The 12,539-nt window shown below is 43.1% G+C and overlaps 1 protein-coding gene across 3 annotated transcripts in view; it reads right to left on the reverse strand.

Moving 5' to 3' along the window:
• The window catches only part of snx14 (sorting nexin 14), a 152,878-nt gene that overhangs the window by 47,636 nt on the left and 92,703 nt on the right, over window positions 1-12,539 (reverse strand). For all 3 annotated transcript variants that reach the window (XM_080200285.1, XM_080200284.1, XM_080200283.1), the window contains 4 exons: window positions 10,699-10,810; window positions 8,510-8,550; window positions 3,720-3,839; window positions 1,735-1,858 (listed from right to left, as the gene is read on the reverse strand). In XM_080200285.1, the coding sequence (XP_080056411.1) occupies window positions 1,735-1,858; window positions 3,720-3,839; window positions 8,510-8,550; window positions 10,699-10,810 (397 nt within the window). The remainder of the gene's footprint in view (window positions 1-1,734; window positions 1,859-3,719; window positions 3,840-8,509; window positions 8,551-10,698; window positions 10,811-12,539) is intronic.

The raw sequence follows: 12,539 nt of genomic DNA on the forward strand, positions 1-12,539 counted from the left end.
TTTGCACCAAGGGTCTGGTGGATGTTGGCGAATGTAGGGCAGGCACTCAAACATGGGCTGAGTCTGCAAGGCTCAACAGGCAGCACCTCAATGTTTGGGAATTGGGATCACTGAGCTGTTTTGGTGGGGGGGGGGGCGGGGGCGGAATCAGAAATCAGAGACACATTAGTCACAGCATGATGTGCAATTAACAGTTTACTGTGCTCGTAACATAAATGATCACCAAATCCTGACCTTCACCTGTGCTCTCTAGTGAACTACAACTTTCTAACTTAGTGCTGTCCACTGCTTCTTCTAGGTGCTACCCCAGGATGCAATTCGGAGGTGGGGATGTCCAGCTGTGATGCACGCCCCGTTGCCTGTGATGCCCTTGGCGGACGTCCCCTGGGTGGCCGGGCCCTGGCTGACTTGCGGATGGCACTGTTTCGGTGCCACCCTGTTCATCTCGCTGGCCCCGACATGCCCCGGTGTGAGGAAAGGGTAAATCGTAAGGTCTCAGGACGTCCGGGATCTCCTGGGTGGAAGACCCCACATGGACTCGTGCCCTTCCTCCTCCCTTGGGGTGCCCAGAAGTCCCAAGGGGACTCCATGGGACACCAGGATAGCTGGACTGAGCTCCAGAAGCTTTGGTGTCACCTGGGTCTGACAGTCCTGATGTACAATCCCTCAGAGGCTCGGCCAAACTCCAGAGCCCCTCTGCTACAGCATTCTATGAGTACACCAGGCTCTAGAGCCCCTCAGCAGTAGCCCTCTGAACCTGGGCTAAGTTGTCGAGGCTCACAGCCACGTCCTGCCACGTCTCCAGAATGCCAGCCAGAGTCCCAGCCATGGCCGGCAGTGTCTCCCACATGCCCCCGACATCCACGCCATTGAATGCTGTGCCTCCTGGATGCCGGAAACACACACACTCGTGGCCCGTAGCTTCTCCAGGATGGCCTCAACCCTGTCACCCATGAGGACAGACCCCAAGCCACTGCGGTCGCCACCCTTAGTGTTGGCCTGGGTCTCATGCTGTGTCAGCACTACCTCCTGCAACAGCACTCTGTTTGATTCCCCTAAACAGCCTTGCAGTTGCAGCATGGTTGCTGACAGCCCTTCCACAACTTCCCAGGTTTCCTGATGCATCTCCACCAGCCTTGGGAGGGACAAGCCCAGAGATCCAGCATCTGGCCTGGGGACATTTGAATCTGGAGGGCTATGGGGGCAGGGGAGACAGGGGGTGGGGGGGTACAGGGTGGGGGGATGGGACGATGAGGCCAGTGACGAATGTTAAGGGTGTTGTGGGGGCCAGTAATGTCTCTGTCAGGGGATCATGGGGGCCAGCGGTGTGTGTGGTGGGGTTGTGGGGGCCAGCAATGAAGCCAGCGATTTGTGTAGGCAGTGATCTGGATGCTGGAAGGTCTTGTCCATCATCTCCCAGCAATGTGCGCGTGCGCGAGTTCCCACACATCCCGTCGATTTCAGGCTCTTTGGCCCCGGTCCCCGAGCGTTTAGTGATATTCATGACTGGGGCCTCTGCATCGCACAAAATGCAGAGTTTTGAGTGAGAAGCTTAACTGAGAAAAGTGTCAGGATTATGAACAGTTTTCCTGCCAATTCAGCACTTTTGGGAGAATTGCACCCTCCCCCCAATATGTCTGTAAAGCAAGATGGCACATTCAAGGAGCCACCATTCTGGAGGAAGCATATACGTTTTAGTTCAAATGTATAAGGTGAGTCTAAATGCTCACTTACCCACATACATCAGGTAATCATAAACACCATCTAATGTCATCATTTCCATGAAGTAGTTCTGGTTGTATTTCTTCTCTGTACTTTCGGAACGATTGGCATTATTTTTGTACAGGTCATTAAAGAGCTGAAAGAAAGGAGGCATTAACTACTAATGAACCGTCTTTCCTTCAACAGCATTAAAAAATGGTGCTTCACACCAACACATGCTGCCATTTACAATCGATGATTACTATCATGATTTTTAATGGAAAAAAAATCTCGTGACTGAAGTATGGAAAGAGTTAATGCATTTTGTACCTTTAAGGAGGGAAAAGGTTAATGAATTTTGTACCTAGAATGTATCACAAACATAACTCTTCATCATGGCTGATCTTCCCAGGCTTATATTGCTCCTGGCGTTAATGTAAATTTCTTGTTCATGTCTTTCATTCTTTAACTCTCATAAAGACAAATGGTCAAATGTGAATATAGCTGGTCAGGTGTGAATGTTATTTTGCAGACATTGCAAGCCTTGCTGTTTATGTTAACAAGTAACTTCAAAGATGCCAAAGCAGTTGTAGGCATGGTAATTGAAGAAGGAAAATCAAAGATTTTGCCCAGAATTGGAAGTTTATGTCATACTTGTTACTAAGATTCCTGATGTATAAATACCCGCTTGTATTTATGTTCCATGAGAAGTCTGGTAGCTCATTGTTAGGAACCAGTTCTCCCAAAGCTCTAGAACAAAAGCCAGAGTTTTGAAATAAAAGCTACTGTACTTTGACTCACTAACAATCTCAGAGGTATTATTTTACCTACAAGACTTATGTTGTTGCTCTCAGTGAGCCAGAGGACCAAGTATGATGTGTGACACAAAATAAATGCAATGCTAAAAGGAGAGAGGAAAAATAGGATGAGATAAATATCAGCCACGATTAAATGCTAATAGGATGAGAAATATATCAGTCATGATTAAATGGTGGAGCAGACTCGATGGGCTGAGTGGCCTAATTCTGGTCCTATGTCTTATGGTCTTAGGGAGTGCATACTGTACAAAAGGCTTCTACCATGTTATCAGTCAATCTCCCTCACTGTTGTGAACAACAAATTGCAATAAAATGGTGCATCTTTCAGCTATCTCTGTTGGGCAGACATTGCCACCCGTGATGGGAGGACTGAATAGTAGGTACAAGTTAAAAGTAACATAAAAATAGGAGCACAAGTATTGTATCTATCTGGTCCTTCAAGATTGCCCTGCCATTTAGTAATGATTATGGATGATCTAATGCAACCCTATGATCATGTATTATCCCTACGTCTCTTAAATCTCTTCAGATACATTCAAAAACCCTACAATAAATATGTAAAAACCAGGTACAGCATTACTGCTACACTTGAAATGAGATCTCTGGACATCAATGTCACAAAAATAATATAAAATCCTGACACCTAGAAATAGGTGTGGTAAATCCACAGTATATAAATTTTACCCTTTGTTACAAAGATTATGTAAATTCTGAAAATGAGTGGATTTGTAACGAGTTCATGATGGTCATTTTGTCAAAAGACAGCATAAAAGCATTTACTTCAATTTTTGCATTTCATAAAATTCATTTATTTTCTTAAAATTTGCAACTCCTTAAATTGGGCAATTTTAACGTGAACTGAAACAGCCATTGTACACCTTGGTCAACAAGCAGAGATTAGTGGACCACTATCGCTACCTGCAGAAGACTAACAATAGTGAAATCTCACTGTAATAAAGTAAGTTCAAAACTATTAAATTCAGTAAACGTATCCACTTCTACTGCTTCCAAATTACCAAATTTATGGACACACACAAACTGATGGGACAACTGAAATCCCATTGATGAATAACTTACTCATAAATAAAAACTGTGCTACTATTTCAAATCACAAGAACAGTGTTTATTACAACAAAAAAGGGTCATAACTGATTGGCCTCTCCCACAAATCACCTGCCAAATACACACTCTCAAACTGACCTTCTTATTGTTTTCCGAAGTAGGACTGAGAATGGTGAGTTCCGGCCTGCTTGGTTTAGGTTTGGGAGCCTCACAAGAATTGATGAATGCTGTGAGGAATGACTCCAGATGTTGGCCTTTCTATACAACAGCAATAGGGGAATAACAATTGCATAAATTACACAGCAGGTGCAATATGTAGAAAATAAAGAAACAGGTGCCTGTGAAAATACTGCACAGTAATTTATCACTGACCCAGGTTAGGATAAAATCAAACAATTAAAGTAATTCACAATTCTTTATATTTGATTTTATTTCAATATTTATTAGTTTTTGATCACTGAGATTTAGTGATCAAGTGAATGAATCAACTTGGAGGAGTCTAGCCTGACTGTGTGACAGAGTTATAGAGATTTACAGCATGGAAACAGGCCCTTTGGCCCAACTTGTCCATGCCACCCAGTTTTTACCACTAAGCAAGTCCCAATTGCCTGCATTTGGCCCACGGACCTCAATACCCATCTTACCCACATAACAGTCTGCATGCTTTTTAAAAGACAAAATTGTACCCCTCTCTACTAGTGCCTCTGGCAACTCGTTTCAAATACTCACCACCCTTTGAATGAAAAATAAGTCACCCCTCTGGACTCCTGTATCTCTCTCCTCTCACTTTAAACCTATGCACTCTGGTTTCAGACTCTCCCAACTTTGGGAAAAGACATTGACCATCTAGCTGACCTATGCCCCTCATTATTTTACAGACCTCTATAAGATCATCCCTAAGACTCCTATGCTCCAGGGAAATAAGTACCAGTCTCTCCAGCCCCTCCTTATAACTTAAGTCCAGTTAGCATCCTAGCATATCTTTTCTGCATTCTTTTTGGTTTAGTTTCTGAGTTCTTTTTAGTTTCTATTATAGAGTGATCAGAACTGTACACAGTCTTCCAAGTGTGGCCTTACTAATGTCTTGTACAACTTCAAGACGTCACAACTCTCATATTCAATTTTTTGACCAATGGAACCAAGCATGCCGAATGCCTTCTTCATCACCCTGTCCATCTGTGATTCCATTTTCAAGGAGCTATGAATCTGTACTCCTAGACCTCATTGTTCTATAACTCTCCCCAATGCCCTAACATTAACTGAGTGCATCCTGTCCCAATTCTATCTACCAAAATACATCACCTCACATTTATTGAAATTAAATGCCATCTGCCATTCATCAGCCCACTGGCTCAACTGATCAAAATCCCGTTGCAATCCTAGATAGAAACAGCAAAGGAGAGGTCACCCTGTTGGGAGTTTTCTAAAGGCCCCCAAGAAGCTCCAGAAATGTAAAGGAAAGGATTGCAAAGATGATTCTGGATAGGAACAAAAGTAATAGGATAGTTGTTATGGAGGACTTTAACTTTACAAATATTGACTGGAAGTACTTTAAGTACTTTAGATGTGTCAGTTTTTGTCCAATGTGCACAGGAGGGTTTCCTGACACAGTACGTAGATAGGCCAACAAGAGGCGAGGCCACATTGGGTTTGATGCTGGGTAATGAACCAGCCCAGGTGTTAGATTTGGAGGTAGGTGAGCACTTTAATGATAGTAACCACAATTCAGTTACGTTTACTTCAGTGATGGGAAGGGATAGGTATATACTGCAGGGCAAGAGTCATTGCTGGGGGTGGGGGGGGAGGTGGGGAAGGAAATTATGATGCGTTTAGGTGAGATTTAGGATGTAGAAGGAAACTGCAGGGGATGGGCACAATTGAAATGTGAAGCTGGTTCAAGGAAAAACTACTGCGTGTCCTTGATAAGTATGTACTTGTCAGGCAGGGAGGAAGTGGTCGAACGAGGGAACCGTGGTTTACTAAAGAAGTTGAATCTCTTATAAAGTGGAAGGAGACTTATGTAAAGATGAGACGTAAAGGCGCTTGAGAGTTAGTTAGCCAGGAAGGACCTAAAGAGAAAGCTAAGGAGAGCCAAGAGACATAAGAAGTCTTTGGCAGGCCTGGATCAAGGAAAATCCTAAAGCTTTCTATAGCTATGTCAGGAATAAAAGGATGACTAGGGTAAGATTAGGGCCAGTCAAGGACAGTAGTGGGAACTTGTGTGTGGAGTCCAAAGAGATAGGAAAGGCGCTAAATGTTTCATCAGTATTTATACAGGGAAAAGACAAAGTTGTCGAGGAGAATACTGAGATACAAGCTATTAGACTAGATGGGATTGAGGTCCATAAGGAGGAGGTGTTAGCAATTCTGGGAAGTATGAAAATAGATAAGTTCTCTGGGCTGGATGGGATTAATCCTAGGATTCTCTGGGAAGCTGAGTCTTTGGCTTTGATCTTTTAAGTCATCATTGTCTACAGGAATAGAGCCAGAAGACTTGTCCCCTTGTTCAAGAAGGGGAGTAGAGACAACCCTGGTAATTATAGACCAATGAGCCTTACTTCTGTTGTGGGCAAAGTTTTGGAAAGGATTATAAGAGATAGAATTTATAATCATCTAGAAAGGAACAATTTGAATAGGGATGGTCGACACTGTTTTGTGAAGGCTAGGTTGTGCCTCGCAAACCTTACTGAGTTCTTTGGGAAGCTGACCAAAGAGGTGGATGAGGATAAAGCAGTTGATGTGGTGTATATGGATTTCAATGAAGCATTTGATAAGGTTCCCCTAGGTAGACTATTGCAGAAAATACGGAGGCATTGGACTGAGGGTGATTTAGCAGTTTGGATCAGAAATTGGCTAGCTGTAAGAAGACAGAGTGGTGGTTGATGGGAAATGTTCATCCTAGAGTTCAGTTACTAGTGGTGTACCACAAAGATCTGTTTTGGGGCCACTGCTGTTTGTCATTTTTATAAATGACCTGCTTGAGGGCGTAGAAGGATGGATTAGTAAATTTGCTGATGACACTAAAGTCTAGAGTTGTGGATAGTGCGGACGGATTTGCAGGTTACAGAGGGATGTAAATAAGCTGCAAAGCTGGGTTGAGAGGTGCCAAATGGAGCTTAATGAGGAAAAGCGTGAGGTGATTCACTCTGGAAGGAGTAGCAGGAATACAGAGTACTGGGCTAATGGTAAGATACTTGGTAGTGTAGATGAGCAGAGAGATCTCGGTGTCCATGTGCATAGATCCCTAAAAGTTGGCACCCAGGTTGATAGGGTTGTTAAGAAGGCATACAGTATGTTAGCTTTTATTGGTAGAGGGATTGAGTTTTGGAGCCACAAGGTCATGTTGCAGCTGTACAAAACTCTGGTGCGGGCGCGCTTGGAGTATGGCGTACAGTTCTGGTTGCCACATTATATATAGGAAGGATGTGGAAGCATTGGAAAAGGTGCGGAAGACATTTACCAGGATGTTGCCTGGTATGGTGGGAAGGTCTTATGAGGAAAGGATGAGGGACTTGAGGCTGTTTTTGTTAGAGAGAAGGTTAAGAGGTGACTGAATACAGGCATACAAGATGATCAGAGAATTAGATAGGGTGGACAGTGAGAGCCTTTTTCTTCAGATGGTGATGGCTAGCACAAAAGGACATAGTTTTAAATTGAGGGGTGATAGATATAGCACAGACGTCAGAGGTTCTTTACTCAGAGTAGTAAGGGCATAAAATGCCCTGCCTGCAACAGTAGTGGACTCACCAACATTAAGAGCATTTAAATGGTCACTGGATAAACATATGGATGACATTGGAATAGTGTAGGTTAGATGGGTTTTAGATTGGTTTCATAGGTCAGCACAACACTGTGCTATAATGTTCTACATTCTTCACTGTTCACTATGCCACCAATGTTGGTGTCATTGCAAACCTTCTTCTCATCAAATGATTAATATAAATAACAAGTAACAGTGGGCTCAACACCGATCCCTGAGGCACACTGATCACAGGCCTCCAACCGTCTGCAACCATCCTTTCCCTTCTATTATCAAGTCAATTTTGTATCCAATTGGCTAGCTCACCCTGGGTCCTGAGAGATTTAACCTTATGAATTAATAGTTAAAATGATAAGACCGCTGACAGGCTCATAATCAATGACCTTTCATTCTCATGGTTTTGTCATGATGACAGGCTCAGTAAACTGATCCCATCCAGGTTTCTCAACCATGTTAGCAGCAGTCAAGCTTTCAACAGAAGCATGTGCATGAGAAGAATGAGCAGGAATGACAATCCACCAGGGGCCTAGGCTGAGTTAGCTGATAGTAGCTGAAACAGTTTTGCAACATCAAATGACAGAATTGGGTCAGACAAGTGCACAAAGACCACCAGGAATTAATAAGCTAAACAAAGATGAAGCTAAAAAGTAAACAAGACTCTGCAAACTCAACGAGTTAGGCAGCATTTGCTGAGATGAAACAAGGAATTCAAAATGGACCCTTTGTAAAAAAAACTATTGACAAAAAGTGTAATTGTTTCACATTTCCAACTGCAGATATTTTCTTGTTTAAGCATGAAGCCAAGTTAGACTCCTCTAGCATAACCAATGAATTAGCTGACTCATGAGATCCACAGAGATTAGTAGCTTTCCTGCCGATTTTTATCAAGGAGACTTGTCCCAATATTAAGGCCTTCTTTCTCAAGGACACATTTGAGGTTGTATTCACCAATATATGGAATATGTCTACCAGATGATGGGGGGAGTAAGAGAAATAGGATGAATAGGGAATTGGGGAAAAAATCCAAGGACAAATTAGGAATAGCTAATCTCCTGCACTCTCTGGCAACTCGTCGTAGCTGGAAACTTGGGAACAGGTTATCTGCTGACTTCAGGCTGGTGTGCAGATGGAACTGCAAATAAAATTATAAAATATCTTTGCAACTTACCTCCTTTATTAGCTTTCCAGGGACAGACTTGATAATCTTCCCTACAATAGATAACATAATATTACGTGTGATGAAATCTAATTCACTCAGTGAAATGGTTTGTAGTCTAATGCTATTTAAACAATTTCATTTACACTTTTGCAATAGTTATATCCATAAAGAAATTACTGTAATTCATTTTTATTATTCCAGCCTGAGGAGCCTGTTCATGTTTCCTTCCAGACTGATGTTGGGATTTAGCAGTATAGGGGGAATTACAATATTTCTCAAAATAGTCAAACCCACAAGGACACATGCACAAACCCAATTTTAACTCAATAAAATTCTAGGGATCATGAGAGAAACCCCCATGGATTCCACAGCTTGAGAGAGACCTGGATCATTTGGATGGTTATGATTCTCCTGGTATGAGCGACACCAAGGTATACAAGAACAAAAACTGAGGTGTCTGCTCAACACCACCTTGGACCCAACTGACAGACCCCAGCATAAGATGGTGTGGGTTGCAGACCCATTTTACCTTCCATTGGGAAGGTGAAAGAAAAGCCGTAATAACCAAAGCCAAACAACTGCTTGAGAGGCCCCACAGCAACCCTGCTCAGCTGACCTTCAAGGAATCCTTCTGATGATTACAAAAATTAAGTTTATTTTGGCACAGCTTGGTCATGCTGCCTAAACTTTTCACACTGTTATCTGATTTGCTGTAGCAGCAAAAAAAAATTACTTATGATGCTAGGAAAAAAAACTGGCAAAATCTCTCTGCCTTCAGCTAAGGGCAGTAAGAAGTCTCACAACAACAGGTTGAAGTCCAACGGGTTTATTTGGTAGCACAAGCCACTGGCTTTCGGAGCACGGCTCCTTCGTCAGGTGAATGGGAGTTCTGTTCACAAACAGGGCATATAAAGGCATGCACTCAATTTACAAAATAATGATTGGAATGCAAGTTCTTACAGATAATCAAGTCTTAAAGGGACAGACAATGTGAGTGGAGCATGAACACGGCATATAAAGACACAAACTCAATTTACAGAATAATGATTATTATTTTGAATAATTATTCATTATTCTGTAAATTGAGTTTGTGTCTTTATATGCCCTGTTTCTGAACAGAACTCCTACTCACCTGACGAAGGAGCAGCCCTCCGAAAACTTGTGGTGTGTGCCATCAAATAAACCTGTTGAACTTTAAGCTGGTGCTGAGAGACTTCTTACTGTGTATACCCCAGTCCAACACCAGTATCTTCACATCACTTCAGTTAAGAATGCAGCTTATATTGCCCATGTTTTCAACTAATACCCACTGTACAGTAACAGAAGTATGTTGCTGACAAATGTCTGTTCTAACCTCACCAATGCATTTTTATTTATCTCAATATAAAAAGATATAAAAGCTCAAATCTCCAACCTGAATATTTGTTGGCCTTTATAGCGAGGGGGATAGAATATAAATGCAGGGAGGTCTTGCTGCAACTGTACAAGGCACTGGTGAGGCCGCAACTAGAGTACTGTGTGCCGTTTTGGTCCCCATATTTGCAAAAGGATATATTAGCCTTGGAGGGAGTACAGAGAAGGCTCACCAGGCTGATACCAGAGATGACAGGGTTAGCATATGAAGAGAGATTGAATAGACTGGGTCTTTACTCATTAGAGTTTAGAAGGCTGAGGGGGGATCTTATAGAGACTTACAAGATAATGAAGGGGCTAGATAGGGTAGAGGTAGAGAGATTCTTCCTGCTTAGAAAGGATAACAGAACTAGAGGGCACAGCCTCAAAATAAAGGGGGCGGGGGGCAGTTTAGAACAGAGTTGAGGAGGAACGTCTTCACTCGAAGGGTGGTGAATCTCTGGAATTCTCTGCCCATTGAAGTGGTGGAGGCTCGTTGAATATATTTAAGTCAGGGGTAGATAGATTTCTGATAGGCAAGGGGATTAAGGGTTATGGGGAGAAAGGAGGAAAGTGGAACTGATTCACTTCAGATCAGCCATGATCTTATTGAATGGCGGGGCAGGCTCGAAGGGCTAGATGGCCTACTCCTGCTTTTATTTTTTATGGTTCAAAACTTTGTCTACTCCCATGATGCTCACAGTTATCTTACAGAACAGCAAATTTAAATGCTTTTAATTAAAGAACAAAATTAACTGGACTGTCAGGTAGCATGCAATATAGTGTGAAGGGGACTTTATACTCACCTAGATTTACATCTGGAAGAATCTTCTCAAGAAACTGAGATTCACAGCCATCGGGCGATAGAAAATCAGCCAGAAGTTGGCTGTTACTGAGTTCGGGATGTTTCTGCAAATTCTATTAATAAAGTTCAAGAAAAATAAAATAAACTTCATGACTTTAATGGGGCGTTCAAACTTTGCAGACTATTTCCTGAATGGATTATTCTACCCCACTTAATATAAACCAAGTTAGCGCTTACTTTAGAATGTACAGCCCTCAGAACATCAAGGCTAACAACGTAACCAGAATTGATATGAAACATTTAAGTATAATGAAGACCATTCATTCGCAAGCAATTTCTGCATTTCTTTTAAAAGATGTTACCGTTACCTCTGGTGTTCCCAAAGGATCAAATCTATTTCTATCTGCCCCCTGGCAAGATCATTTGAAAACACATCAGATTCCTGATGTACGTTGCTGACACTAACTTCATCACTATCTCTCTCAACTCTCTCCAAATGTCAGATTGCTTGATGGACATCCAGTACTGGATGGGGAGTAATTTGCATCTGTTAAATCTTTGCCACCAACTCCACCTCATTCTGTGAAAACTGGCTAAAGCTACTCCAATAGTTTGCAATCTTGGTATCATACCTGACACATCCACTAAAACTGCCAATTTCCAACTCCATAAATTGCCCTCCTCCACCTCTGCAGGAATGATGATATAATTTCAAGGCAGGACTGTGTGGAGTTGGAGGGAAACTTGCAGATGATAGCATTCCAATGCTTCTGCTGCACTCACCACATTTCTGGTTTGGAAAGTGCTGTCAAAGGAGCCTTGGCAAGTTGCTATAGTGCATCAGTGGTACAGCCACTGAATGTTTAAGTTGGTGGACTGGGTGCCAATCAAGCAGGCTGCTGTGTCCTGGATTTTGGCAAGCTTTGAGTCTTGTTGCTTCTTCATTCATCTGAGCTTCTGCAATCCTGACTTGTGCCTTCTCAAGGTGGACAGGCTTTGGGGATCAGGAATGCCATAGTATTCCAAATCTCTGATCTGTTCTGGTAGCCACTGTATTTATGTGGCTAGCCCAGTTCAGTTTCTGATCAATTGTAACCTCAGGACATTGACCATGGGGGATTCAGCAATGGTAATGCCTTGTATGTCATGGGGAAGCGGTTAGATTCTCTCTTTTTGAAGACAGTCATTTTCTGGCATTTGTGCAGCATAGACGTTTCATGTCACTTAGCCCCAACCTGAACATTGCTGTGTGAGAGAGAATGGACTGCTTCAGTACCTGAGGAATCACAATGGTGCTAAACATGGTGCAATTATTCTTTTGAACTTATGATGACAAAGCAGTTGAAGATGGTTGGTGCTAGGACAGAGCTGAATAGGGTGAGATTAGTACTGTAAGGGAGGGGTGAGAGGGAGGGAGGGGCGAGAGAGGGACGGGACGGGGCGGGGTGGGGACGGGGGGGGAGGTGGGAGGAGAGGGGGGAGGAGAGGAGAGGGGGGAGGAGAGGAGGGGTGGGGACGGGAGAGGGGTGGGGGCACAGCAACACAATCTCCCCATTGCTCCCCTCAGCATTCCGCTGGGACAAATCCTTCCGGGACATCCTGGTCCTATCCTCCAACATACCCAGCACCTCACCAGCCATGGCATCTTCCCACATAATCGTAGAAGGTGCATCAACTGCCCGTATACCTTCTCCCTGTTCTTCATCCCACGTCCCATCCACATTCAAAACATTAGTTCTATTCCCAAAGCATCAAAGAATATGGGGGGGAAGGCTACTGAGTTGGATGATCAGGTCTGATTATAATGAATGGTGGAACAGCTCGAAGGGCTGAATGCCCTAT

Source organism: Carcharhinus amblyrhynchos, chromosome 12 (genome assembly GCF_965287045.1).
Source record: "Carcharhinus amblyrhynchos chromosome 12, sCarAmb.v2.hapA, whole genome shotgun sequence".
NCBI classification, from domain to species: Eukaryota; Metazoa; Chordata; class Chondrichthyes; order Carcharhiniformes; family Carcharhinidae; genus Carcharhinus; species Carcharhinus amblyrhynchos.